This window comes from Macrotis lagotis, chromosome X, assembly GCF_037893015.1.
Source record: "Macrotis lagotis isolate mMagLag1 chromosome X, bilby.v1.9.chrom.fasta, whole genome shotgun sequence".
In the NCBI taxonomy this organism is placed as follows: domain Eukaryota; kingdom Metazoa; phylum Chordata; class Mammalia; order Peramelemorphia; family Peramelidae; genus Macrotis; species Macrotis lagotis.
This window is the reverse complement of record NC_133666.1, coordinates 184,629,587-184,654,778: the sequence shown is the minus strand read 5'-3', so window position 1 is coordinate 184,654,778 and position 25,192 is coordinate 184,629,587. Positions and strand designations below refer to the sequence as shown.

Here is a 25,192-nt window from a genome sequence, read left to right as displayed (position 1 = left end):
TTTTTCATCTAATCTGTATATATCTTCTATATACCTAATTATATATGTTATCTCCCCCATTGATATGTAAACTCTCTGAGATCTAAGGCATAATTTTCCTTTTCTTTATGCACTGTCTGTAAGTACAAAATATATGACTTGCTGGACTAAGTTTGGGTGAAACAGAAGGAATCACTGATCCTTCAATTCCCAACAGTTTAGCACTCCCAGAGGCTGATAATTATCTTATCAATCTCTAGCTTCACTGGTTAACCAAAGTTTATTAAATGAAAAATTATTGCCACTCTATGACTAAAGCCCTCTTCATGCCATCTATTTTTGTGGGCTGTTTCATGTGCCCAAACAATAGCTATGGCTATACCGATCTCCAGCTCAAACTTTACCCACTGATGGAACAAGTCTGTTCAATGGTGTGGCAGGGAAGACCCAAAGCTAAAGCCCAATATCATTCAAATGGGGATTGGCCCAAAAGATGGGATTTATATGCTATAACATATGCTGGTCCAAAGATGATGAAGCCATGGCAATTCAGAATGGATGAAGTCCACCAAACTGATTTCTTTTAGGAATTTCACTCCTCCTCTAGCTTCTCACAGCTAAAAAGGAAACTCATTTTTATGGAGCCAGGTATGCTCCCAATCTTAACTGCCTCAAAAGGGAAAAAGGACAATCCTCATCTGACTGACTCATCTGACTTCATGAAACTAAATTTTTTTTAAGGTTTTTGTAAGGCAAATGGGGTTAAGCGGCTTGCCCAAGGCCACACAGCTAGGTAATTAAGTGTCTGAGACCGGATTTGAACCCAGGTACTCCTGACTCCAGAGCCAGTGCTTTATCTACTGCGCCACCTAGCCGCCCCTGAAACTAAATTTTCTGAAGTTCCTTAAGCAGATGGAGTGAAGCAGCTAAGAATTCTATATTGTTTCCATTGGATCACTTTCCCAGTTGTTCTAATGACTCAATACAGTTTTAGTTTTAATTTCTCTTTGATGGTAAAAAAACCACCCACCTATCTTCCAGTTCTCCTGTGGAGGAAGTCACCCCTTGGGGTTAGTTAATAGGATAAATCTAAGGTTCTCCTAAATCAGGGGGTGAGTTCCCAATCTCATCCTAATTTCCATTCCCATTTTCTTTTCATTGCTCACTTGGATTGAACACTTGGATTGCTCACTTGGATTGATATCATATTCCCACCTCCTTACAGATGATTGATCTACACTTCCATCAGCAACACTACTTCATCTATGCTATTACTAAGTCTAAAAGAATCTCTTTTTGGTTTTCAGGACATAATCTTTAAAAATAGAAAGTGTACTTATATCTGCCTCTAATTGCTGAATGTGCAAAAAAATTTACTTTCATTTTCCCTTTGGTGGTGATTCAATTTTTTAAAAACAGACTAAGAACCTGAGCATATAGGTCTGTGACATGCCTTCAAGCTTATTATTTTCCTTAGTCTAATCCAATAGGGTCAGTGGAACTTCCCTTATTCTATTAGTAGCTACCAACATCTTCTGGTTTTCCCATAGTTCTTTTCCAACTTAAAGTATAAGATTAGTCAGAAGGTCAATCAAGTTTGGGCTAGCTCTAGTTTAAGCCAGTCCAGTGATTCAGACTTGAGATAAGAACACAATGAAATACCCACAGAACACATAAAGTTCAATAAAAATAAATACAAAATAAATATGTTCAGCTGTTTTTCATGTCTGATGCTTGGTGATCCCATTTGGGGTTTTCTTGGCAATGATACTACTAGAGTGGTTGGTCATTTTCTTCTCCAGCTCATTCTACAATGTACATAACAATAAAGGATTTAAAAGAATATAATCAGGGTGGCTAGGTGGCGCAGTGGATAGAGCACTGGCCCTGGAGGCACCAGCCCACCTCAGACACTTAATAATTACCTAGCTGAGTGGCCTTGGGCAAGCCACTTAAAACCCATTGCCCTGCAAAAACCTAAAAAAAAAAAAAATGACTCAAAATATAATCAGTGATTAAAGTGGTTGTTGCTCCTCTACACTTCTGCACCAACTATAATAACACTACTGGGGGAAGAAAGATATAGAAATGAGAATTTTATGAAACCGCAGGGACACCTCTAGGTAAGGCTTTTTATGTCTCAGGTGACAAGAAAGTCATGCTAATGATTCATGCCCCACTTCCTCAAACCAATCAATTTCTGAGTTCCTTATTTCCTCAAACTTGAACATAATAGGTATGCATTAGTGAATCAAATGGTGGTTAAAAAAAGGCTAACAGGTTTATGTTGATTTTTAAAAAATGTTTGTTTGAATCATTATTTTTTACACTTACGATTTCATTAGCACAGGCAACTTTTTTTTTTTTTGCAAGGCAAATGGGTTTAAGTGGCTTGCCCAAGGCCATACAGCTAGGTAATTATTAAGTGTCTGAGACCGGATTTGAGTCCAAGTACTCTTGACTCCAGGGCCGGTGCTTTATCCACTGTGCTATCTAGCCGGCCCTAGCACAGGCAACTCTCAATGAGGAAACCCTCACACTACAACCGATCTACAACTCCTACTTAATTTAAAAGGCACTGAGAGCAATTAGCATAGGGTTAAGAGACTATGTTGTCATTACTTGAACCTAGGACTTGCTATCTTAGAGGCTGTTATCTATCATGCTATAATGTCTCTCTTTAAAAATTTATACAGAAACTAAAATAATCTTTTTTTTCCCGTACTATTTACTAACAAGCTCCAGGAAAACAAGGCAAAAAAGTCAAATCTTTATGATAACTCAGTTCCTCCTCTAATAGTATCAAAATACTATTGATCAACTTAGTTGATTTTTTTTCTAGACCAAAATATTCTTTAGTATCCCAAAATATTCTTTAGTATCCCTGGTATGGATCCAGTTTTATGTAAGGATAGAATGTTTTTTTGTTTTATTTCCAATATCCACCTCAGTAAAATTCAGTTTTTGACTGAATGTTTTGATCTCACAGAAGACTACAATTATGTTCTATTTAGGAAGATTACATAATGTAGCATAACATTTGTTCTTTTTCTTCTTTTTTTTTGTGGTTTAATGGGTTTAAGTCACACATATCCACTCTGAGGCTGGATTTGAACTCGGGTCCTCCTGACTCCAGGGCCTGTGCTCCATCTTGTGGCACTTAACTGCCTCCAAGCATTTGTTCTTGTGCTCAGAAAACATCTGCTTTCAGAGACATTTTTCTATCAAAGATTTATATAAACCTCACAAAATATTGTAAACTTGTAATCCAGTTAAATGTTCAGGTCCATGAAATAGAAGCTAACAGAAAGAATCTCTTAGTCAATGGGAGTGGGGATGCAGGTAGTTTTTAAATTCATATCACAATATTAACTCCTTTAAACAAGACATATCAGAGAGAGATTGGGCCAATAGTAACAACTTGGACCAAGACTATAATGGCATAGCTTCCTTACATCAGGATCTAGGTGCTACTGATTTTTTTTGCCTGTTTCATCTATCATTTTAACTGTTCTTTTCTAATTCTTCTTACTTTTCTCCCTTGTCCCAATCCCTCCCTTTTGTCTAGCGGCTTTCTCCCCTTGAAATCTCAGTCATTCCAGATCCTCTTCTTCCCTTTTAACTATCGACTCTAATAAAAATAGGAATAGTATAAACAAAAAATGTGTAAAACTTTTAAAAGTTATATCATAAAATTCAGTAGTTTCAGTGATGTGATTTCTAAGGAATAAATGTCAGCAAAGCCCACTGAAGGGAAGAATAATAAGTACATGAATATCTTATATTTTAATTCTGAAGGTCGTTTAAGATATTCTTGCCTTGACTAAGTCCTTATTTGACATTGTGCCCTTCATACCAAGAACTGTTTCATTATTTTTTTCCGCCTATGGTAACAACTCCCAACAAGACAATGGGTTTAAATAATTGGTCTTGGGAATAAAAGTAATAATAAAAAATAGAATCTAAACTTTTCTCTCTACTATGGTTAGTAGCTAGTAAAAAGGATATTATATGGAACTTTACAAAAGAAGGCAAAAAAACCCGGATTCAATGGCAAGATTATGTATTCAAAACTACACTGATTCTACAAAGTCAACTTACACATATTCTAAGTATGATAATTAATAGTTGGAAAATGAAAATCACCCTCAGAATGATTTGTTTGCTATGATTTTAGGCAGTAATCCAGTGTTCATATAACTGTAGGGAACAACATTTTTGAATTGCCACTCTAAGCAAATTCTTAGATAATTCTTACACAATTTTTATGGGAAGATTCTAGTGTTACTGGTATTTTCCACTGACTCTAAATAGACTTCCTAATGGATATGATAAAGGGCTTCTATTTAATTGATAATTCTTCTAAAATAAAAACTCTTGTTTAATTTAATTACCTAAAATACACAAAAAGGAAGGGTACTATACAAAAGTGATATACAAAAAAAGTAGCAGAATGTGATTTTAAGAAGGACCAAGATTTTTTTTTTATCTATGCTAAAGCCAGTACTGCAGGACCTAATTGGTTTCGCTCTTTTTGGAGCTCATCAGCTGCAGGTAACGGCCTAAAAATCAAATTGGACATTTTCCATTTTGCCTCTCTAATCCAAACTAAAAAAAGGTTAACATATGTAAATTTTATACTAACAACCTAAGGTTATCACCTGAAAAATACATGATAAAAATGATCATACATGCCTAAGTATTATAAGCAACTTAGTATCAAAGAAGTCCTAGGAGTAATTTTGTTTTCTTAGAAGCAATTTTAAAAAAATTATAATTATTTGTCTTCTTGCTGCAGGGACTAAAATTCTGGGCAATGAAAATATTCCAAATGTACCTCCATTTAAAATGAACATAATTTTAAAACATTACATAACAAAGGAAAACCACTTTTTCATTACTCATTTTGAAATGTTTCCTTAATCAAGCAAAGCATATATAGTAATCAATTTTCATTTCCTTCCCAATTACTCTTACTTCTGAACTATATATAAAACTATGTAATGAAAAATATGTAGAAATACTAAATATTCTTTTTTTTTTTTTAAAGCGGAATGACTATGCCCAGTCAGGGGTAAATTATTTCTCCTAATTCTGGGTTTATTGATTAAATTACTATTGTTCATACTGTGGCTCAGCAGGCCACTAATATACTTTCTGACAGTTCTTAAGATATTTTATATTATTATCTATTACATACTATATTATCTAACAAAAGCTCAATATAGTCTTTTATTTAAATCCTTATGTTTGTGATAAAATATTATTTTCAAACGTTCCTAATACTGCCTTTCTTGAGGAATTCTTTTACCTACCTTATTGAAAGAGCATCAAATACAGAAGACGGCTAAATGTAGAAAGAATGAAAAAGAAATTTCTAAAGAAAATATAAAGAATAGATTAGAGAAGGATTTGGAAACAAAAGAAAGACTGGGAAGGGAAAAAAATACCTCAACACATCAATCATATTCTTTAAGTTTAATAAACATTTGCAATGCAAATATATAAAGCTACAGATGAAGAAGGTATGACAACATAAGTAAAAAGGCTGACTGCAAGGTACACTTGAAAATCAATTTCATCATTTTAAAGCTATATAGCTTATAGGGGATTTGTTTAGTTTTTATTTCATGAAATTTACATTAATTAAATCAATTTAATTATAATTATTCTGTTATTCAAGGAGAAAAATGATTTTTAGTTCTTAAATAACCATTCCTTTTTACCCCTTATTATTATGGTAGAAACTCATCTCATATCCTCATCTAAAATGTTAAGGTTTTCTTCAGTCTTAAATTCTAACTTAATTCTCTTATTATTCATCAGTAGCTGGTAAATAAAAAATATGGTATAGTTTTATTAATATTCCCAATGAACAAAGTAGGCCTATAGGCAAAGAAATCTAATACAGACTGAAAATAGGAATTCACCATCACAATGAACCATTTGAAAATGCCAATCGGGATGCCTCCTACTCAGTGACCAGAATTTGGTAGCAACATAGACCACATTTTGGTGAGCAATGAATGAAAAACAGATAGCATCTCAAAAGAAGGTATTACTCTCTAATTCTGCCCTATTTTCCCGCCTTACTAAAATAATCATATGTAAGTAAATGAAATAAAACCTCAAAAATTCTGATCAAAAAAGGAAATGTTAGTTAAAATTGATAAAACCTAAATCATGTAATATGTAGAAGGCAATTTTACTAACTAATCACTACCTTTTGTTGACAGTCACAGTCACATGCCTTGAGTTTAATTTTTTTGATGTTTTTTACTTCCCAGAAATCAGTTTCCCCAGCAACTATCTTTCTGTTTTTAGGAAATAGAGGACCTATTGGGAAGATTTTATCTTGAAATGATTAAGCCCACAACTCAGGATCAGTTTCAGCTTGTGGGGAAATTAAAAAAGGACAATAAACACAATACACTTGGGTCTATACTCTGTTTTTACTCTTCCAGGTAACTCCTAACAAGTATAATCTAATAAGGTTTGGGGCCAGCTCATTGGACAATGTTTTATTTACTGCCATTTCCTTTCATTATAGTAAGCCAATGTAGAACACCTCAGAGTGCTAGAAGATGCTTCTTGGGACAAGTTAACCTGAAGGGCAAAAAGACAGAATACTATCTAATTACACTTCCCCCATGGACAATAGTTCTGCAGTTTGTAGCCTTATAAAGAGATGTTTGGGATACAAGTGATACAATGAGTCAGAGGTAGCTGTTTTCCTAAGTCCAACATTAGCTCTTCACTTACTATGCTGTGCTAACTTCCACTACTGCTTACGGTGTCCCTTAAAAATGCAAAATAAATAATCTCTCCTTAGTCTTTCTAATAGTTCAAGTTCATTCCGTACTCCATCACACCATTTTTACAGTGTTAGGCCTTCTTTACTTTCTATTACTTACCCTTCGCTTTCTTTTAAATCTAAGTTAATTGACATGCTCCTTGGTAAGACCCATACTAATTTCTTTAGAAAATTTTCTCTTTTCTTCAGCTGCATTCTCATTTTCATCTTTAGAATTTTCATTCTTGAATGCTTTTCATATTGATTAGGGGTGACTTTTCCTGTACATTTTTAGGTCACAGATTCCTAACTTTCCTCCTCTGTTTGAATCCTTTGAAATTTCCTGTCCTAAAATGAGAAATATCAGGCCATTCTTGGAGTTCCTCTCCTCTATTCCAAATTCAAAGATACAGTAGTATCTTTCCCTAAAGATTTACATCAATTTTCTCCCAGCAATTCGCAACTTTTTATTATTGAGAATTCAATCTAGATCAGAAGTTCTTGTTGAGTCCTTTACTTTCTGAAAGATAAAATTATCATAAAAGATACTTTTAGCTATGATTCAGGTAGAAAACTCCTGAGTTTTTCCCAGATAGTTAAAGTCTTTTATCATTGTATATTGTACTAGTCTTGCTATCTATTTCTTCTTTCTTTCCAATTACTGCTTCTTTTTCTATTTCCAATGACACTGATTCAAATACTCTTCACACTACTTCCCAATTCTGGCTCCCAGATTTCTTCCCCATGACTTCATTACTTCTATTTTTTTTTTGTGTGCACTGTATCTATTCTGTACTGTATTTAGCTTAGTGACTATCTATCTATCTATGCACTTTTCCCTTCCCTTTTCAGTTTAAAGTCCTGTTGCTTATCTAGGCAAATATATGTCTTATTAGGTCTTTTAAGTAAATTTCCAACAAAAGATTTTGTGGGGGTTTTTACTTTGAAATTAGCATCCATTTGCCCATAAATGAAATACAGTCATTAAAACAGCTTTTCTTAAACAAGTTAAACATATGCTTTTTGTGATTTATATTCCTCCATCCATTTAACAAATTCTTCTTCCACAGAACATAGAAAAAAAATTTCAACACAGCCTGTGTATGAAAACTCCATTCCTTTCTGCATGTCTATTGTCAATATTTCAAAGAGCAAAGTAGGGATATATCATGTGAGGAGAGTATGGTAGCTTCTCAGGTCACACATATGAAATGTTAATGGGAATTCTTTATTACTCAGTCTATTTATAGCATACTCTTAATATTTGCTGGCTTCAAATGAATTGTTGATCCTGTAGTAGTAATAATAACAAAAATCCTTCATACAACATATGTGTTCTATTCTCTGAACATTTCCTTTGCTGGGGAGGCACACTATCTTGCTGGCAATCCAATACATTCCATTTTGGGAAGGTTCTAAAATTAATTACAAAGTGCTTTCTAATATTTAGATTTTGTATTAATATCTATATTCTTAGTAACTCCTTTTCGTATCACTCTAAAGTCACTCAGTTCTCACCCTCAGAGTCCCATGTTCTCTCACATACAACATTTACATCTAAATGCATCATGTATTAGCTTGTTGGTATAGAACTTTGGGCTACCAGTCATTCATGCTCAAGCTAAGAATCACTTTTTATTCTGTCCATTCCTACCATTTCAATATATTTGATGTTATTGTGTCCTATTCTTTCTTTAAAATTTCAAATTCAAACCTTCACATCCACTTTCAACTCTCACTAAATCACCAAAGATTCCTGGCTGCTTTCTCTGCCACAGTCTATGTTCCCCCCAAACATAATTTTACAGGATGCTCTGTCAAACTAATCTTTCTAAAACAATATGTGCTTTGGGGGGGGGGGTGCAAGGCAATGGGGTTAAGTGACTTGCCAAAGGTCACACAGCTAGGTCATTGTTAAGTGTCTGAGGCTGCATTTGAACTCGGGTCCTCCTGACTCCAGGACTGGTGTTCTACCCACTGAGTCACTTAGCTACCCCTAAAATAATATGCATTTAATGCTATTTTTTCATCTTAAGAATGAATATACAATGATTACACTAGATGCTGAATAAACTTATACTCTCAATTTTGAGAAATCTCAATTCCTACTTCTTCCATTAAATATTCACATAATAAATAAGAGCCAAAAATGATTTATTCCTACAAATATACATTAAGAGTTAATGGCCAGAGGCCAGGTGGCGCAGTAGATAGAACACTGGCCCTGGAGTCAAGAGGACCCGAGTTCAAATCCAGCCTCAGACACTTAATAATGACCTAGCTGTGTGGCCTGGGGCAAGCCACTTAACCCCATTGCCTTGCAAAAACTTAAAAAAAAAGAGTGAATGGTCACTACTATATTACTTATTATATGCTTGATATTGTTTTCTAAATGCTTCTAGTGAAGGTCTTACTAGTATTAAGTACTTTATATAGTACTCAAAAAAAAGGAACAAGAAAAAAGGTCCTACCTTAAAAAAAATTGTATATTGTAAATTAAAGGCTCAAGAAATGAGTAAACTTCTTCAATCACAGAAAATTATATAAACTGATATGTAAAATACAAAAATTTTCACTCCTCTAAAATTCTTGCTCAGATTACTAACAAGTAGGTAAAATGAACAAACTTTAACCATTTTTCTTGCACTAATTTTTAACTACTAAAGGGAGTCAAATTAGATAGGTCCAAAGTAGATAATGCTGGAAAGAGATGGGCCAAGATAATTAAAAATCTGAATAATTATTCCATAATTAATTGGGAACTATGTATGCTTTGCTACAGCTCTTTTTAATTTGATTACTTTAATTTGTATTGATTTTGTATTTTAAAGCATAAAAGAAACCTATACAAACCCATTAGAACCTTTTATCAATTACTTTTAAATAAATGTCTCAGATAATCCAACAAAGTAACAATAATGAACAATGTAACCTAAAATATCTATTTCATCTCTCTGGCATTAGTTTATTTAGAACTTTCTAGCTCTTCTACCAAATGTGAATACAAGTTCTCTGAAAAGTTATTCCACAATGGACATAGTTTACACATCTGGTTGAATCTCTGTATGGCTCTTTACCAAGAAGGGGAAAAGTCCTAATAAGACAGTTCTCCAAATTTTCTATGTCTAGTTGCAGTAAATATAATTACACTAATTTTATCTGGCATATGCCATGTTATTCTCTAAATCATTTGATACTTGGTTTGGGTCTTTTTTGTTATTTTAACCATATCTCCCTTCGTAGATCTTTCTGTCAACATTCAATAGATTCCTTTCTTAACATCTCCAAAATATTATGATTAATAAAATGGGGTCTGAGTGTATCTGAAAAAAAATCCAACCCCTAAGGTAAAATTTCATATTAAAGAGAAGAACCCTCCCAGAACTTAATCAACTCCAGACAAAAATAAGAGAATGGAAACTGGGAAAATGAGTCAGGTTATCTAGTCAGTAAAGAAAAAAAGCTACTCTCAAGACTTCTATCATAGATTGCTTTAATCTCTCTTACCTTTCCTTTCCCGTCCTCCATCAACACATATTGGCAGACTTCCTAGGGCAATGTAGAAATCCAGAAATGGGAAGGAAACAGACTAACATAATAGAGGAAAAGTTACAGAAGATGGACAGTGTGATACATAATTTGGGAGAGAAGATAGAATTATTCAAGTTAGCCAAGAGAAATTAAATAGTAGTCATTTCAAAAGTAAAGGGCATAAGAAAAAGAGAAGGACCTTTCATTTCTTTTTAATCAAGGTACACTTTCAATAAGAAGAACAGAAAAAATTATAATTCATTTGAAAACTGTCTTCAGAAGAATAGATAAAAGATTATAAAACTTGGCCCAAAGCACAAAAGGACAAGAAATGAACAAAATTCTTCAGTTTCAAATGTTTCAAATGTTAAATGTTGGAAGAAAGAAATCTTGATTATAACTATGCAGACATAGACTGTGAAAAAAAGAGTAGTTTTTAACTTGATAATCTTTTCTTTACCCAAGAAAAAAGAATCTAATAGGCTGCCAAATTTTATATAGCTAAAAGAAATTAAGAAGGTGCTTATGTGTAAATGATTATGTGAAAATGATCCCATGAAGGGCAAAGCTGTTCTCAATGGATGACAATGGAACGTTCCTCTTTTAAATTTGAAAGCTATAGGAAGCCAACAGAAAAGTTCAACTAGACCTAACTTTTTAGGTCCAATCTGTTGCAGAGACAATGAATAGCCTATTTGGTGGGTATCATTTAAAGGGGTCAAAAAGGCCTACCTCTGAACAGGTGACACATAATTGAAATTTCATCACTGGAAGATAGACTTCCTTTGCATTAAGCACAGTTCTCTCTTTTCTCTTTTAAGATACAAATTCTCCTAAGATAGGCATTACATTAAACTATTCACACTATTTAGCACCACAGCAATGCGTCTTGGTAGGGAATCAATCAAGTGGGGAAAGGGAGTAGAAAAAGGGAGATATGTCAGAACATTAGAAGTTTAACTGGAACTGGATCATTTTAAAATAAAGAATAATAAGCTCCTGTGGAAAATCTTCAGTTTGAATTAAGTAATGTAATCTGTACATTACATTTATATATTTCTTATAAAACCAGTGCTCAGTTTCAAAAAAATTCTCAAATGAGGTAAATGAAATTTTTCTGTGCAAACTAAAGAAAAATTTCTAAGAGAAGGCCAATGTGTGTTGCTTGTATAAACTAGTTTATTCAGAGATAAAAGATAATCTTTCTTTTAATTCTAACAGTATTTGAATATTATTTCTAAACTTTAAAGCAAAATACATACCTCATATTCTTTTCTGCAAACTTTGGAAATATCATTCTTAGAAGAAGCCTAAAAGTCAATAGAGTTCTCATTAATTTGTAGCACAAAACATTAGCACAATTAAAAATAGCACAAAACAGAAATACCTTAAGATCAAAATGCTCAAGGATTCTCATATGACATTTGTATTATCAATAGCCATTAATCATCAAAATATATGGCAAAATTTAAAATGAATTCAGTAATGTTTTTAAATGAATTTCTATTTTAGCAGTCATAACAGCATCTACATAATCAGTGATATGATCAAGATATACTTATTACTAATTCATCATGATTATAGTAGTTATACTGAATTATGTTTTTTGATAGAATGTAACTGCATAGTTTTATACACCCCCTACAATAACTCCCATGTTTCTCAGAGTTCTACAGAACAATTAAAATTTCATTAATTAAAAACTCATCTATATCATGTCATAAAGGACCCTCACCCTATGGGAATAACATCAACATTTTTGAGGGTACTGTTTTTTGACCCAGTTAAAACCACATAGAGTTCCTATTTAAACTACTTATCCACAAAGCTAGACTATCTTGTTAAAATTCAGATAGAATACACACACAAACCCCAAATCTGGAATGCTCCCATCATTCATCTCCTTTGCAGCTACTCATAAGCTGCTTCAGAACTGGATAAAGCATACAACCAAGTTGACTGAGTTCACTAGAAATTTCTTTTATCTGATCTCAACTAGGTCCCCAATGCAGCATAATCTCTAATTGATTTTCTAATTTACTCCTAACAAAAATAAATGTTCCAAATCTTTTCTTTTACCCTTGCTCTTCTTCCTCATTTCCCTCTCACAGTTGATGACCTTGCCTTATACATTACTGAGAATACAGAAGCTATTTGCTGTGAACTTCCTCTTTTCCCCTTCTGTAGACATCAACCCTCATAAGGCTCTCTCCTCTTTTAGTCTAGTCTTTGATAAAAAGATGGTTAATCTCCTTTCTCAAGGACAATCACCCTGATTCCATCCCCTCTCATCTTCATCCCTCCTTGAAGATAGGGATTTATTCCCTTTTTGTATCTTTGTATCCCTTACTCCTAATACATTTAAGTATCTGAAAAATGAATAGTAGGGTTAGAAAGGTAGATTGAAGGTAGATTATGAAAGCCTTTACATGCTAAATAGAGGAGGTTATATATTATCTAGAAACAACAAGGAGTCGCTGGAGTTTACTGAGTAAGAAAATGACAGATTTGTGCTTTAGGAAGTAGAGAATGAATTGGATTTGAGAGTGACTTAAAGCAGGAAGATCAAACTGCTGCAATAGTCCAAGTGCCAGGTCAAGAAAACCTATATTAGAGTGGTGACTCTAATATAGCAGGAAGGAGGTGGATATCAGAGAAAATGTCTAAGTAGAAAAGATGATGAGTGAAACAGATCAAATAAATTTGACTTAGAAGAAAACATTATATCAATATAAAATTTAATCAAATCAAAAATAATAAAATTTATGAGAAAGAATTCTTCATTCAATAAGAACTATTAAGAAGATTGGATAGCAGTGTGAAGAAAAAGAGGTTGAAACCTATTCTTAATACCATATTCCACAATAAGTTCCAAATGGATAAATAAGCTGAATGCAACCATAGGCTATATCATAAAGGTAAAAAATATCACAGGTAATATATAACAAGATTTAAAAGCTAGAATGGTTATCTCCCTCACATAGCAGCTATGGATAAGAGATTACTTTGTAAACAGCTATTTATAAATATTACAAAGAGAATACTGTAAAGATTATTTTGATTTCTATGAAAATAAAAAAGGCTTTACACAAATAAAATACATGAACCTAGAACAAGAAAAGATATAAGCAGGGAGAAAAATACTCTTATGTGAAGTCTCAATGATAAAAATTCTGACATCCAAAATTTGTTGGAAAATGACACAAATTTATGTGATCAATAGCTATGTCCTAGAACATATATGGTATCAAAGAATAAGCAGAACTCAAAATTATTAATAACTAGAGAAAGAGAAAAATAGATCTAAAACAATTCTATGATATTATCTCATATTCAACAAATTGACAAAGATGGTAAAGTTGTAAAAATTCACTATTGGCAGGGTTTTAAGAAAGCAGAAACATTAATTCACTGTGAGTAGAGCTATAGATTCATTCAGTTATTTTGGGGAAAAATTTGGAATTATGAAAAAATATAAGTTTGCATTTATTGACAACATTACACAGCTGGCTTCATGGCCCAAATAGATTATTGATAAGAAACAAAAAACACAACAATCTATAGAAATATCAACAGAAATGCTATTTTTAACAATCAAAAAACTTAGATAAATTTTGTACCCAATAACTGAGGAATGACTGAAAGAAACTGCAAATTTGATGAAATATTACTGTGTTAAAAATAATATGAGTAATTCAAAGAAATGTAGGAAAACATGCTCAGTTAATAAATATATAAATGAGGACAATTTTAAATAAATTGCACTCCCTTATATGTTGTTCTTTAGTCATCGAATTAGTAATGGAAAATAATGGAAAAGAGTTAGTGTTGTGTATTTGGAGATGACAAGACAGATATTAATTACCATTCTTAAGGATAAAGATTAGTACTAATGAAATAGGAAAACTGTAAGTCCTTTGACAAAACAAATGATATGGTACAATAGAAAATGTCAGATTTACCAATTAGAACCCTTATTGTAAATGGGATTACATTTACAAATAGAAAAAAGTTTTTTGGAATAGATTACAACAAATAATTCAATATGTGGCCTAAAAAAATATACCTAATTTAGAAAGATACTTAAATTGGGAGAATGGACTAACATTTTCTAAGTTTCAGCTAACTCCAGAAAATCTAGAGTTTGAATATTAGAAGAATGTGAATTCTGATTAGAAAACATTACAAGAAATAGGTAAAATAATCTTGACAATTAGAAAATAACAATAAAATGATCCAGTTAACAGGTTGCACATCAATTCAACTTTCAAAAGAAAAATCAAGTAGGTTTTCAAAGACAAATGGATTTATCAGTCAGTAATAAGTGAGAAATTTCAACACTCCATTAACAGAATAATATATATTTTTAAAAGGTAAATAGGAAATAAATTAGACTTCAAAGGGAGAAAAAAATGCAATTGGTTTATAAAAATAAAAAAAAATAACTGAGGAAAGTAGGAAATTTCCCCAAAAAATATATACAGAATCACATTATATATTCAAAAAAATTATAAATTCATAAAGTCAGAGATTTTAAACACTACATTAAAAGAGAATACAATAGTATTTAACAAGAAAAAACATAGCAAAATAAAGCAGATCTATAAGACAAAAAAATCACTTGCTGAAATGTTGAGTTAAAGATTAAGTTATATTAAAATAATGACATTAGCAAATACACTATACCAATCTTATGGGATACAGTCAAAGTGGTGTTAGGAAGAATGCTTACAGTAATAAAAATAAAATTACTGAGTTGAACTGTCATAAAAAAACAAATTAAGTTGGGAAAATTAATACACTAAAAGCAAATATGCAACTGTTAGATTGGATAGAGAAAGTATTAATTGAATATATGTATGTGTGTGTGTGTGTGTGTGTGTGTGTGTGTGTGTGTATGCAAGGCAAATGGGGTTAAGTGGCTTGCCCAAGGCCACACAGCTAGGTAATTATAAAGTGTCTGAGACTGGATTTGAACCCAGGTACTCCTGACTCCAAGGCTGGTGCTTTATCCACTATGCCACCTAGCCGCCCCTTGAATATTTTTTAAAAAGAATAAATAAAACACTAGAAAACCAAAAGCAAGGGAGGATGAAAACAAAGAAAATACTAATCATCACTGCTGAATAAATATGAATAATCTGTTTTGAATTAAATAATAGTTGGTTGAATAAGGTAGGTACATATATATATACACACACACACACACACACACACATATATATATATGTATATATGTATATGTACATAATGTACATAAAGATAACTATTCAACCCTACAAGATAGCTAAGAAAAACACAGAATAGAAACTTTAGGAAGCCTTGATGCTATATGAGCAGGGGGAATTAATGCCACACAGCTGAAAATGCAGCATGAGATACAAAGCAAAATATTAAATATAAGCAGTGAGAATCATATAGATCTTTCTATATTACATCCCATAAACTGGACAGGGGACAAAAGGCCTTTACAACCAACAGCAAAAATTAATTACCTGCTATGCTTTCTACCATCAAGATTTTAGATTTTTAAAAAAAACTTTACCTGTTTGCAAGCTTGTCGACATTCCAAAACAATAGCCAGTTCACAACAGCCTAAGCCAACCCAGCCATCAGATTTCTTAAAAACACCTGTAAGATGAAACACCCATTCTGTCATTTAAATAGCTCCATATCATTTCTTTCAAATTCAAATGTAACTGACATTAGACATGGTCCATAATATTTCTCACATATCAAAGGAAAATGAACTTGGAAAAGCTCTGAAAATTTCACCTATCCCCATCTCTCAATTCTTAAGAGCTGACAGAACTGCTACTATTTTAAGAATAATAATCTAGTGATTATTCTTTTTCTAATTCCTCTACAATTCTCCTTTATTGTTGAGATTTTGAATATTTCTCACTTTTAGTGAGTATACTCCTCAGGTTAAAAAAAAAGAAAGGAAAATAAAATTCAAATCACTCAGTTTTTCAAACTTCTACATCAACACTCATTACAACAATAATACTCTTTCCTTCATCTAATTAATTAAAGGGGTACAAAGTATTGCTTTTATGTACTTTTCATAGTCTAAGTTATGATTTTCTAAAATTATCACAGATCACAGACTGATAAAAGTCAAAATGGATTTTGGAGACCACCAATGAAAAGCTATTAGGATAAAACTAGAATAAATAGCAACTATGAAAAGAAATTACTGAATAGTTGTTAAAAATTACTCTTCCATATCAACATTTAAGAAATGCCATAATTATATTTTTTTTTTTAGGTTTTTGCAAGGCAAATGGGGTTAAGTGGCTTGGCCAAGGCCACACAACTAGGTAATTATTAAGTGTCTGAGACTGGATTTGAACCCAGGTACTCCTGACTCCAAGACCAGTGCTTTATCCACTATGCCACCTAGCCACCCCCATAATTACATTTTTGTACAAAACACAGAGATCCATATAAAATTAAAATTATTCCCTACATATGAAAAAAGTTCAGGTAGTCTCAAAGGAGCAGAAATTAGAAATTTAGAAATTCATCTGAAATTGTATGTCAACAACTACTAATATAATTAATTATGCTTTGCTTTTTAAGAATCAAACATTATCATAATTATGAACATTTTTGTTATTTTTAAGTGTAATAAATAACTGAAAGAAAAAACAGTCAATCAAATAAAATAATCCAACTTCCAACAATCTTTACAACTAGTATTTCTGACAAAGGACTCATTTCTAAAATAAACAGAGAACTGAGTCAAATTAAAAAAAAAACAAGCCATTCCCCTATTGACAAATGGTCAAAGGATATACAAAGGCAATTTACAGATGAGGAGATCAAAGCAATCCATAGTCATGTGAAAAATTGCTCTAAATCATTACCTATTAGAGAAATGCAAATTAAAGCATCTCTGAGGTACCACCTCACATCTCTCAGACTGGCCAGAAAGGACAATGATCATTATTGGAAGGGTTGTGGGAAATCTGGGACACTATTACATTGTTGGTGGAATTGTGAACTCATCCAGCCTTTCTGGAGAGCAGTCTGGAACTATGCCCAAAGAGCAACAAAAAATGTGCATCCCCTTTGATCCAGCAATACTACTACTTGACCTATACCCTGAAGTGATGATGAAAAAGGTTAAAAACATCATCACTTGTACAAAAATATTCATAGCAGCCCTGTTTGTGGTGTCAAAAGATTAGAAATCAAGTAAATGTCCTTCAATTGTGGCATATGTATGTCATGGAACACTATTGTTCTATTAGAAACCAGGAGGGATGGGAATTCAGGGAAGCTTGGAGGGATTTGCATGAACTGAGGCTGAGTGAGATGAACTGAACCAGAAAAACATTGTACACCCTTAACAGTGACATGGGGGCAATGATCAACCTTGATGGACTTGCTCATTCTTTCAGTGGAACAATCAGGGACAATTTGGGGCTGTCTGCAATGGAGAATATCATCTGTATCCAGAGAAGGACTGTTACCTTTAATTTAGGGAAAAAACCCAAAACTGATATCTTACTGTCTGATCTTGTTATGTCTTTTACTTTATGTTTCTTCCTTAAGAATATGATTTCTCTCTCAACACATTAAATTTGGATCAATGTATACCATGGAAACAATGTAAGGACTGGCAAATTGCCTTCTGTGGGGGGTGGGGGGAGGGAAGTAAGATTAGGGGAAAAATTGTAAAACTCAAAATAAATAAAATCTTTAATAAAAAATCCAACTTCCCACAAAAGATCATATGATTATAATTTAAAGCTGGAAAGGAAAAAAATATATATTTTTTCCAATTACATGTAAAGATGGTTTTCAACATCCATTTTTTGTAAAATTTCAAGTTCCACATTTTTCTCCCTCCTTCCTATGACAGCAAGTAATCTGATACAGGTTAAACATGTACAATCAAGATAAACACATTTCCAACATTAGTCACTGTGAAAGAAGAATCAGAAAAAATCATGAGACAGAAAAAAACATAACAAATTTAAAAAAGTGAACTTATGCTTTGGTCTACATTTAGATTCTATAGTTCGTTCTCTATATATGGATGGCATTTACATCACAAGTCTTTTAGAATTGTCTTTGCTCTCTTGATTGCTGAGAATAACTAAGTCTATCATATTTGATCATCACACAAAGTTGCTCTTAGTGTACAATAATCTCCTGGTTCTGTTGATTTCATTAAGCATCAACTCCTCTAAGTTTCTAGGTTTGAAAATGCTTTAGAGTAATCATCCAGTCCAACCGCCACCTTGAATTTAAGGATAAGGAAACTGAGGCCCAGAGAGGTTGTGACTTGCCCAGATTAAAAAAGTTAACTATGGCAGGATTCAAACTCAGGTCTTGATTCTTGAGTTTAGAGTTCTAATCACCATACTATGCTGCCTCTAGGAAAGAGCAGCAGAGAATTTTTAAGCTATAGATCTTAAAAATAATTTAGTCTAATCCCCTTCTTTTTACAGATGAGGAAATTGAGGTTAAATGTAGTAATTAGTTGCAAAATCAGGACTATGTCTTCTGAATACAGTGTTGTACTCACTTAGAATTACTTTTACCTAACATTGCTCAATATTATTTTTAACTTGCTGTATTCATATATGCCATAAGAACAGACAAAAATAGGGACACCAAGAATATGCAAACCCTAAAACTCCTTTGTGTACATTATACACTATTAAAAATCATACTGTACATAACTCAAAACTCAATTTAGATAAGTTTAGATAAGTTTCAAGTGTTTTTCAGTATCACTCTATAGGAGGCACTAATTGTGCCTCAGTAAAAATTATAATTTCATATAAATACAAAGTTAAAAAATAAAAGGCCTAAAACTTATCTTTACCTGGTAAAGAAGAGTTCATACAATTCCAAACGTCAACCTAAAAGTATATTATATACAAAAAAGATTAATGGCTTTTTGAATAGGACACAATTTTAAAAAAAATATTCAACAGATGTTGTCAATTAATTATGCTCATGCCAATATATTTATAGTTACAGAATCATATCCATTTCAGATTTAAACAATTGATTATTATAATCATGCCACTACGTTATAAAAACCGAACTAAAAGTTATTAGGAACATTTCTTAAAAACCAGTATCAGATAAGCTGTTAGAGCTATAATGGGGGAAAAAAAGGTCTACTTTATCTATTGCCTAACTTTGAAAATCACAAAAAGCACAGAAATTAAAAAAGAAAGCATCAACTGTTTAGTTATCAATTTAGTATATTCAATTATGCATAGTTCCCTGTCTGGAGGTCTCCAAAATAAGCAATGGGATGCCTTGGTCTTTTCCTGTTTTGAACCAAACTCCTGGAATTAGGAAATATCTGGAGCTCAAATTTCAAGGCTTGGGCTGTGAAGGGACATGACATGTGGAAAAATAAGATGGGGCTGTGAGAGGTTGTATGTTATCTTCAACCCATTAAATCTTGCCAGATATTTCCTATGAAGTGAAAAGTTAAACTTAAATTCCTATTTATGATACCTGGGAGACAGAGGTAAATTTCACTGATATGCCAACTCCCTTTCATTGATACAGATCAGCAACCTTTATATAACTTATAGTTGCCTGAAGGACCAGAAAGTTAAGTAATCTGCCCACCGTTAGAACTTCAATATATGTCTGAAGCAGTACTTGACCCCGGTCTTTTTAACTCCTGGCCAGCCCTCCATTCAGCACTGAGTTGTCTCTCTATGATAGTACTAGTTGTCATAAAATTCTTCAAAATACAATTGATATATAATGAAAAACCACCAAATTCCATTAAAATTTCACATTATTAAACATTCTAAAATACTTATAATTACAACTTTCAGGATGAAATCATTGGGGGACTAGGAAATAATCTCTTATACTGAGTAATTTATATAGAAGCTTTTCCTTTCACAAAGCTAAACCTAATACTCTGCTCATAACACAAGGCCTGAGCACATTAAATAGAACAATTAGCATACAAGTTCTTCACTAGATCCTTGTTTATTTAAAAAACAATGACACACCCTCCCACCACACACACACACACACACACACACACACACACACACACACACACACACACCCCCCATCCACCCCACCATAGTTAAGTTAAAGCAAGACCTACCATTGATTCTGGGCAATAGCCTGGTGCTCTCTGTAAAAGGTGTCTTAGTCGAGATTCACTTTTTGATGATAAAATCTATTTGAGAAAAAATGTCAATGGAACTAAATAAACCAAAACAATGAATTAAAAAAACCTAAACTTTTTGAGTTATCAGTCATCTACAGTTCTTTTCAAGTTCAGTGTTATAAGGAAAATCTTTATCGACTTTCCAAATATAGCAGCTAAAATTAACTTTTAAACACTGCTATAATTAATTAGGAAATAATCAAGAAATACAAAATGCTACAGTTTGAGATATTGCTTTTTTAATGACCATAAGGGACGAAAAACAGTATCTTCACGATAAACCAAAACAGTATCCTATACAATTTCATTAAACTGCTTTCAAACAAAAAAAATCCTAAAATGGAAGTAAAAAAAATCGCCTCCAAATTAATAGCAAATTATTTTAGGTTAATTTAAATAGCATTTAACTTTTTTTTCAAAGGAAGCTTCATGAATTAGTTAAAAAAAAAACCCAATAAAAGAGCATCTGTCCTAACAGAAAGCATGCTTCAGATTCAAAGAAACTGGTTTATTTTTAATTAAAATGAATCTGTGCTGTGATTTCATAGATATGAAATTTCCTCCAAAAAAGTTCATGTGTCCATGCCTCCCAAAGCGTGCAATTCATCTCCTCTTGTTAGTTTGCCACAGTTCACTCAAATACTTGCTTTTCTTTTGCTACTGAGAGCTTAAAAATGGAGCAAGTATGAGTACCTTCACCATGGGAAATGATTGGCTTTTTTTTCACTCATACATTTCTGTGAGGATGTACTTACTCTATACTACTTTCTTTCATATCAATAACCAACATTCCACAGTGTTTAATGATTTTGAAAAATAAAATACATACATTAGCTTGGGTAGGGCTAATATGATTATAAAATATTATGGAAATCCCAGGCAGTGAGGTGAAGTGACTTGCCCCAGGAGTATATTAGGTTTCAAAAGTGTGATTTGAACAAATGTTGCAGTCTTTTTTATTTTGTTTCTCATAGTCTATCTACATCTACCATTTGCCTCTCCATTTCTTTTTTGTGTGATCCTCTATTTCAATTCTGAGAAGAGGATATTGTGATTTGCAAGACACATCAAAGGAAGACTGACATTAAAAAGATGGGGTTTTGCTTCATGGAGAAACTTGGGACAATTAAAAGAATTGTGCAATATCCTAAATGCTTATCATAACTAGACAATGATCATTCTTCCTCTATTTATTCTTTCTGTGTGAAGAAGTAAGCCAAATGCTTTAGAGCAATTTATAGATCTCATCTAGGAGGCTTGGCAAAGCTCTGGAGTTTGGGGTGATCAGAAAATTATCTGTAGATAGGTACATATGTTAGTTTTTACCATTCCTCGACCTGGACTGTGGGGGCATGATCTCTTCTATAACAATAGTATACCTTTCACAAGTACATAATCTTTATTTTATGCCTTATTTGATATTGATGATTTAAGAGAGGGTGGCTCTCTCCATCTTCCTGGCATATTTACCTGGTCCCCACTACAACCTCATTTATGTTCTGGCCTCATTATCCTTCTTTCAAAATCTTGTCTCTTTAGTTAACCATTTCAACTTTTAAAAAACATCAACTCTGACCCACTCCATCCACTTTCTCTCTATTCCTGCTTTCATGCTGTATAACAGCTAGAAGTCATACAGGAGGATAGACAAGACCTGCTAAAAGTTTTGATATCTAACCTCAGAGCTTGGCCCTCATGGCTGCATGCCAATTCTTTACTCTTCTCTGACAGAATCTCTTAAATACTCTCCATTGAAGCTATTCTAAACTTTACTTTCTTTTCTCTCTTTTCTCCCTCAGCAAGACTTTACCTTATACTTCACTAAAAACAAATTAGGCCTGATGTCTTAAACTCCCTCTCCTCCCCAATTTCCTATTTCAAAACACTTCAACATTATTACTTATTCCCTCTTCCTTTGCTCCAGGCTCTGAGTAAGAGGTACCACCTTCTCTTTGTAGGCTCTGATTTGTGCTCTTAACTACATACACTCCCATTTCCTCTAGGATACTCTTTCTCCTTAACTTTCAACCTTTAAAACAGCTCAAAACCTGCTACCTGCAGGGTAAATAAAATTTTATTTGAACCTATAGTACTTCTCAAACTATCACTGCAAGTCATTCCTAAGCTAGACATAATAGTTGCCTTCATTACTTCCCCTCTTACTTGTTAACCCCTTGCAGTTTGGCTTCCACCCCCCCCCCCCCCCCTTGAAGGCTAGTGATTATATCTTTATTGCAAAATGTAATGGTCTTTCCCTCTTGACCACTAGGTAGTATTTTAACATGAACTATTCCCTTCTTTTCTAGATAGTCTCTAGATTTTTCTTGTTATCTCTTGTTTCAAAAATAAAAATTTCTCCACAGTTCAGTACCATATGTTTTGGTGTTGCTTATATCTTTCACTCTCCTTTACAGCAGGATCATTATCCTAACCCCCAACAGGACCCTGTCTTTGCCATTCTCCTCTTTTTTTTTTGGCAAGGCAATGGGGTTAAGTGACTTGCCCAAGGTCATACACTAAGTAATTATTAGAGTGCTCTGAGGCTGGATTTGAATTCAGGGCCTCCTGACTCCACCACACCACCTAGCTGCCCCCATTCTCTTCTTTATCATTTTTTTGCGAAATACTACAATAGGTATTGGGGATATACAGATAAAAAGTCAAATAATTCCTTGTCCCAAGGCACTTATTTCTCCTGAGGGAGACAACATGAATAACATAGTAAAGAAAAAATGATTGTTGATGTAGGCAGCTGAAGGGATCTAGAAAAGTTCTTATGTAGAAGATGACGCTTCATTCCTGTCCCAGATCAGCTTCTAACTCTGGATTTTGCCTTCATGCCTCAGTTGCCTCTCTCCTGGAACATCCCCTCAACTTTATGACTCCCTTCTTCCACTGTTGGGTTGGCCTGAAATCTCCATTCTAAGGAAAGGCCCAAAGTCAGCTATTTCCTTCCTTTCCATGTGCTGGTACCTTCAATTTTCCATTTCACTTACATGCCTTAACTTCCCCAAGTAGAATGAAAGTTCCTTGAGAGTAGGTTGTCTTTCTTTTTGCTAGTATTTGTATCTTTAGCATAGGTTCTGAACAAAATCAGCACTAAACAAATGTTGATTTAATCTGGCTAAGGATTTTACAAGACAGAGGTGGAGGGAGGGCACTACAGATATGAGAGACAGTCAGTACAAAAGCATGGAGACTAATGATGGAGTGTTATCCATGAAAAACCGTAAAAAAGTTAGTTTTGACTATTACTGTAGTGTAAAAAGGGAAATGAGATATAACAGGGCTAATAGGTTGTTGCAAAGTTATAAAGGACTAGAAATACTAAACAGTTTATATTGATCATAGAAACAGTAGGGCACTATTAGAGTTTTAATGTGCTAAGAGAGTGATGTGGTGAGATAACACTTTTTTTTAGTTTTTTTTGCAAGGCAATGGGGTTAAGTGGCTTGCCTAAGGCCACACAGCTAGGTAATTATTAAGTGTCTGACGCTGGATTTGAACTCAGGTATTCCTGACTCCAGGGCCAGTGCTCTATCCACTGTGCCACCTAGCTGCCCCCGAGATATATATTTTAGGAAAATCACTTTGGCAGCAATATGGAGGATGGAGTTGGGAAAAGACAAATCAGGAAACTCACTGAGATGGTTATTACAAAAGTCCCAGTGGCAGGTGAAAACGACCTAACTACAGTGATGAGTGATGGCTGTGATTAAAGAGAAAGGGATAGATGTAAGAGATGTTGAGGAGGTAGAAAAGACAACTGACTGAATATGTGGGATAAGGAAGAACAGAGTCAAGGGTACCAGAGTTAGACTAAAAGAATTTCATCTTAAACAGAAACAGGTAAGTATGAAAGGGAAAGACAATGAGTTGTTTTAGAAATGCTAAGTTTAGACAACTATAGTAGGAAATGTCTGAAATGACTAATAAGTATTTGGAGATAGAAAAGTAGAGCTCAGGAGAGAGATTGTGCTGGTCATTTAGATGAGGGAGTCCATCTATAGACAAATAACTGAATTTACAGGAGTGACTAGGTCAATTAGTAGAAGACTTCATTCAAAAGAAGGGAAGTAGGACAGAGCCAGGTACATCAACAGTTAGATGGCTATGAATGATGAAGGAGACTGAGGAATGGTTCAACAGGCAGGAGGAAAACCAAATCAACAGTGTTCAATACTAGGGAGATTGATAAGGATGAGGATTGAGAAAAGGAAATTGGATTTGGTAATTAAATTCTCTGTAACCAGATAAAGAATTGTGGAGTTTGAACAAAAACAAGACTATTAACTTTAATTTAGGGGTAAAAAACACATTATCTTATTATGTAATTTTGCTATCTCTTATACTTTATTTCTCATCACATTCAACTTAGATCAGTGTATACCATGGAAATAATGTAAAGACTAACAGACTGCCTTCTGTGGGAGGTACAGGGAGGGACACAAGAACAGGGGAAAAATTGTAAAACTCAAAATAAAATAAAATCTTTCTTTAAAAAAAGATTGCTGGTAATTTTGGAGAGGTTTCAGTTGAGTATTATGTCAAAAGGCAAACTACAAATGGGTGAGGAATGAGAAGAGATAGAGGCAACAAATATAGACAGCTTTTTCTATGCATGTGGCTGAAAAAGGGAGGATAGACAGAAACTCAGTATGGGAGACTTGAACATGTTTATAGGGAGCAGGAAAGGAAATCAGTACATAGTC

The 25,192-nt window shown here is 33.4% G+C and overlaps 1 protein-coding gene across 1 annotated transcript in view; it reads right to left on the bottom strand.

Annotated features, from left to right (window-relative positions):
• RECK (reversion inducing cysteine rich protein with kazal motifs) overlaps positions 1-25,192 on the bottom strand; it is an 84,000-nt gene that overhangs the window by 47,186 nt on the left and 11,622 nt on the right. Inside the window, exons 3-6 of the mRNA XM_074201669.1 lie at positions 20,415-20,489; positions 19,149-19,185; positions 15,849-15,934; positions 11,566-11,613 (exon numbers count right to left, since the gene is read on the bottom strand). Of these exons, the coding sequence (XP_074057770.1) occupies positions 11,566-11,613; positions 15,849-15,934; positions 19,149-19,185; positions 20,415-20,489 (246 nt within the window). The remainder of the gene's footprint in view (positions 1-11,565; positions 11,614-15,848; positions 15,935-19,148; positions 19,186-20,414; positions 20,490-25,192) is intronic.